At 52.2% G+C, this 5,000-nt stretch overlaps 1 protein-coding gene across 1 annotated transcript in view; it reads right to left on the reverse strand.

The window, feature by feature from the left end:
• The window catches only part of ptk7b (protein tyrosine kinase 7b), a gene marked incomplete at its 5' end in the record, with an annotated part of 43,133 nt that overhangs the window by 14,689 nt on the left and 23,444 nt on the right, over positions 1 to 5,000 (reverse strand). The window contains 3 exons of the mRNA XM_080548868.1: positions 3,672 to 3,807; positions 4,188 to 4,324; positions 4,718 to 4,984. Of these exons, the coding sequence (XP_080404994.1) occupies positions 3,672 to 3,807; positions 4,188 to 4,324; positions 4,718 to 4,984 (540 nt within the window). The remainder of the gene's footprint in view (positions 1 to 3,671; positions 3,808 to 4,187; positions 4,325 to 4,717; positions 4,985 to 5,000) is intronic.

Below are 5,000 nucleotides of genomic sequence, written 5' to 3' on the forward strand. Positions count from 1 at the left end.
GTTCTTTGCCACAAACGAACGCCAGCGACATCCGACGGGTTTTCCCAAGCCACCACACATATACCCAGCGTCTGGGGGGGTCAATGGGTTGCAGGCTTCAGAAAGTTATTGTATGCAGAGGATTGTTGACCAAATAAACATGAGTGCTCAATTTGGACATTTCATAAATCTGTTTGTGTGTGTGTGTTTATTTATTTAAAAAAAAAAATCATAGTAATTGTTTTGTTTCAAATCCAAACTTTTGGAGTGTAGAAGGAACTGTTTACTGCCCCATTACTGTCCCAGGGCACTGTTTATAATCATTGAATGTGTACAATTATATTTGTATAATAATGTATAAACACTCACACTCTCACTCTCACACACACACACACACACACACTCTCACATCTTCAAGATGTTCCAAGATGGCCGCGCGCTTAGTCGCCGCAGCTCGGGGGGCAACCACACTGGTGTTTCATTGTGTTTTGAAGAACATTTGTATGTTCACTTTTTTTTTAGTACTTATAGGGAACAGTTATGTATATAGTACCTACAGCAGGCTCGACTTATTAGAAGTCGGCACGCAAAACGACAAGATAGTAACGGCGGATTTCCTGGAGAAATACAGCATTGACAAGGACATCGCCAGGCTAGCGGGAGAGCACTGGTTCACAGTCCCCTCCCTGAGGCGGAAACGCCGGCGGCGAGATCGTAAGAAAAGGCGAGGCCGCCGGGGAGGCCTGCTAGCAAGGCTGAGGAGAAGCCCAAACAAACCAGCATTGCCAAGCATTTTCCTCTCTAACGTCAGATCCCTGACGAACAAGATGGATGAACTGAGACTACAGGTGGCCAAAAACAACATCGTTGGGGATAGCTGTGTGATTATTCTGACCGAAACCTGGCTAAATGACAACATTGTGGACGCTACTGTTAGCTTAGAGGGGCGCACGCTACATCGCACTGACCGAACGGAGCTTAGCGGGAAGTCAAGAGGAGGTGGGATCATAATATCGACGAAGGATAGCTGGTGCTTAAACACGAAAACTGTAAGTAGCCACTGCTCCCCAGACCTGGAATACTTGACTGTTAAATGCCGACCCACATACCTCCCTAGGGAGTTTAACGCGGTGCTAATTACATGTGTGTATATAGCGCCTAGCGCAGACAGCAAAGTAGCATTGGCGCGTCTATATGAAGTCATTAGTAGCCAACAAAGCACTGATCCACAGGCTATTCACATCATAGCGGGGGACTTTAATCATGTCGACCTGAAGGCAGTACTACCCAAGTTCTATCAGCATGTAAAATGTGCAACGAGAGGAGAAAAAACACTGGATAAGGTATACACCAACATCAAACGTGCTTACAAGGCTAGTCCGCTAGCTCATCTAGGCATGTCTGACCATGTGTCAATCCTCCTGATCCCTGCATACACTACAATGGGGAAAAGTGCTCCCATCACCACTAAGACTGTCAGAACCTGGCCAGAAGGGTCCGCTCCACTGCAGATCTGCCTAAATGACACCCTATGGCAGGAATATGAGCATGAGGACCTGGAACAGTACACGTCGTCGGTTCTGAACCACATAGTGAACTGCACCAACTCAGTCACCGTGGACAAACGGGTCCGGGTCTACCCCAACACGAAGCCATGGATGACTGGGAAGGTCCAAAAACTGATAAATGAGAGGGACAACGCCTTCTTCGCAGGGAAGCGCACACCGCTGTACAGCTCCACCAGGGCCAACCTAAAGCGCGGCATCAAAGCGGCCAAGGCAGAGCACAGAGAGAAGATTGAGGAATGCCTCCTGAGCAACGACTCCAGGCGGATGTGGCAGGGGGTTCAGCAGATGACAAACTTCAGAGCCAACAGGCTCACAGCCGCAGAGGACGACCCCCTGCTGGCGGGAAAGCTGAACACCTTCTACGCCCAGTTCGACGAGGGGCGAACGGAGGTAACCACAACACAAACACCACTCTCTCCAGCTCTCACCAACATCTTTAACCAGTCCCTGTCCCAGGCCACCGTCCCACCCTGCCTGAAAACCTCAACTATCATCCCAGTCCCGAAGAAAAGCACAGTGAGCTGCCTAAACGACTACCGCCCGGTGGCACTCACACCAATCATCATGAAGTGCTTCGAGAAACTAGTCCGGGCCCACATACTCACACGCCTCCCGCCCAACCTGGATCCATACCAGTTCGCCTACAGAGCCCACAGGTCCACAGAGGACGCCATAGCGACGACTCTCCACGCCACTCTATCCCACCTGGAGAGGGGAAACAGCTACGCGAGACTGCTCTTCGTGGACTTCAGCTCCGCCTTCAACACCATCCTTCCAGACAGGCTAGTGACCAAACTACTAGACCTGGGTCTATCACACTCTATGTGCGTGGATCAAGGACTTCCTGACCGACCGCCCCCAGAGGGTGCGGGTGGGCCCCCACACCTCCACAGCCCTCAGCCTCAGCACTGGGTCCCCCCAGGGCTGCGTGCTAAGCCCCATCCTCTACAACCTCTACACCCACGACTTCACCCCCGTCCACCCCAGCAACTACATCGTAAAGTTTGCAGACGACACCACCGTGGTGGGATGCATCTCGGGGGGGGACGAGGCGGCGTACAGGGATGAGGTAGAGCAACTGAGCAAGCTGTGCAAGGTTAACAACCTGCTGCTAAACAAGTCAAAGACCCAGGAATTCATCGTAGACTTCAGGAGGAAAAAGTCCGATTCCTGGGACATCACATGCGGGATGACCTGGTCTGGAAGGACAACACAAAAGGCACCATCAAGAGGGCACAACAGCGGCTATACACCCTGAGATGCCTCAGGAAAGAACACAACAAGCAGGAGATACTGGTGGCCTTCTACCACGGCGCAGTGGAGAGCATCCTCACCTACGGCATCTGCAACTGGTTCCACAGCTGCACAACAGCGGAGAGAAATGCGCTACAGAGAGTCGTGAGAACAGCACAGAAGATCACCGGCGCCCCCCTCCCCTCTCTGGAGGAGCTGTACAACACACGCTGTCTCAGGAGGGCCTCCAAGATCTCCAGGGACCCGACCCACCCTGGGCACGTACACTTTGTCAGGCTGCCCTCGAACAGGAGGTACAGGACCCCGGCCGCTAAGACAAACAGACTGAAGGACTGCTTCTACCACAGGGCCGTCAAGGCCCTGAACACAGAAAAGGCCTAAGTTCTGGGCCCAGGACAGTCCGGACGGATTGTATGGCAGCTAGTGCTGAGGCACAAACATGTACATTTTCAAGCCTGCAAACTGTGACACTTTAAAATAACGTGAAAAAATACTTTTGTGCAATATGACAACCCTAGTTGACTATCTGTGCAGTATAGTACAGTGGATTGTGTACATAGCCTTTATTGATGTAAACCAGCTCCTTACCTTCTTGTAATTTTATGCTTTTATGCTTTTTCTAAAATGTGTTTTTTTTTCCCTTTCCTAACACCAGGGGAGCCACCCCTCCTAAATTTCGTTGTTTGGTACCTGTACTGTAGCAATGACAAATAAAAGTCCATTCCATTCCATTCCATTCCACACACACTCTTACACACTCTCACACACACACACACACACACACACACACACACACACACACATACATACACACACACACTCACACACACATACACACACACACACACACACACACACACACACACTCACCCAGTACGTAGACCCTGGCCTGTGCAAACAGCCGGCCTCCCTCCGTCCTGGTCTCACAGCCGTACACGTGGCCGTCGTACACCTCTACACTGTTGATCCGCAGCGTGCCGTTGGGGAACAGTTCAAAGCGAGAGTCCTGAGAGAGAGAGAGAGAGAGAGAGACGAGACCAAGGAGTTAGGAGTGAAGTGGTAAAGACAGAGAACGGTAAATGGACTGACTTATGTAGAGCCTTATTCCAAAGCGCTTTACAACGGCCTCTCATTCACACACACATTCACACACCAACACAAGGCGGCCGGCCGGCCGCCCGCTCGTCGGGAGCAATTTGGGGTTGAGCATCTCGCCCCAAGGACACCTCGGCGACACGTGGCCAGCCGTGGAATCGAACCGCCGAAGAAGCGCAGTCCATTGACACAAATCATTAGACGCCGGCTCTAACCTCCTCAGCCACAGCAGCCCCCCAGAAGAGAAAGTGTGTGAGAGAAAAAGAGAGGAAGAAGAGAGTGTGTTCTGACCTCTGGGGTAAGGTTGATGTTGTTGCGGAACCACTTGACCTCGGGTTCTGGGTTGGCCCGGGCGTGGCAGTGCAGGAAGCCGGGCCGGCCCTCCTCCAGGTAGCTGTCCTGGGGCTGGGTCACCCACACTGGGGCCGCTGGAACACACACACACATCAGACACGCACACAGACACACACATTAGACACGCACACAGACACACACACAAACACAGACACAGACACACACCACACAGAGACACACACAGACACACACACACAGACACACAGACAGACACACACCACACAGAGACACAGGCAGACAGACACAGACACACAGACACACAGACACACAGACGCACAGACGCACACACACACAATGACATTATTAAGCACGGTTCAGTCTCTGAACCTCATAAGAGGTTAACCTCATAACCTCTGAACCCCTTTAACTCTAACCCGACAAAGGAGACATAAAACAAATTAAAAAAGAATAAAAGAATACAATTAAAAATTAAATGAACTAAAAAGGAGACGGTAGTCCCAACTCACTGGCCACAGTGAAGGTCACCTCCTGGGTCCTCCTGCCCGCCTTGTTCTGGGCCACGCAGGTGTAGGTGCCTGAGTCCCCCTCCTGGGTGGGGCTGAACACGATGTCCAGACCCTCCTGGTAGACCCGGCCCTCGGTGGGGACGCGCACCCCGCCCTGCTCCCACCACACCTCGGGCCGGGGCTGGCCCTGGGGGGGGCGGCAGGACACGCGCTGCATGGTGTCTGCCGTGAACACCCGGGAGAGCCTGGGCACCATGTCCTCGATCTCTGGAGATGGGAGAAA

The sequence above is a fragment of the Nansenia antarctica genome (genome assembly GCF_963989245.1).
Source record: "Nansenia antarctica genome assembly, chromosome: 1".
Classification (NCBI taxonomy): Eukaryota; Metazoa; Chordata; class Actinopteri; order Argentiniformes; family Microstomatidae; genus Nansenia; species Nansenia antarctica.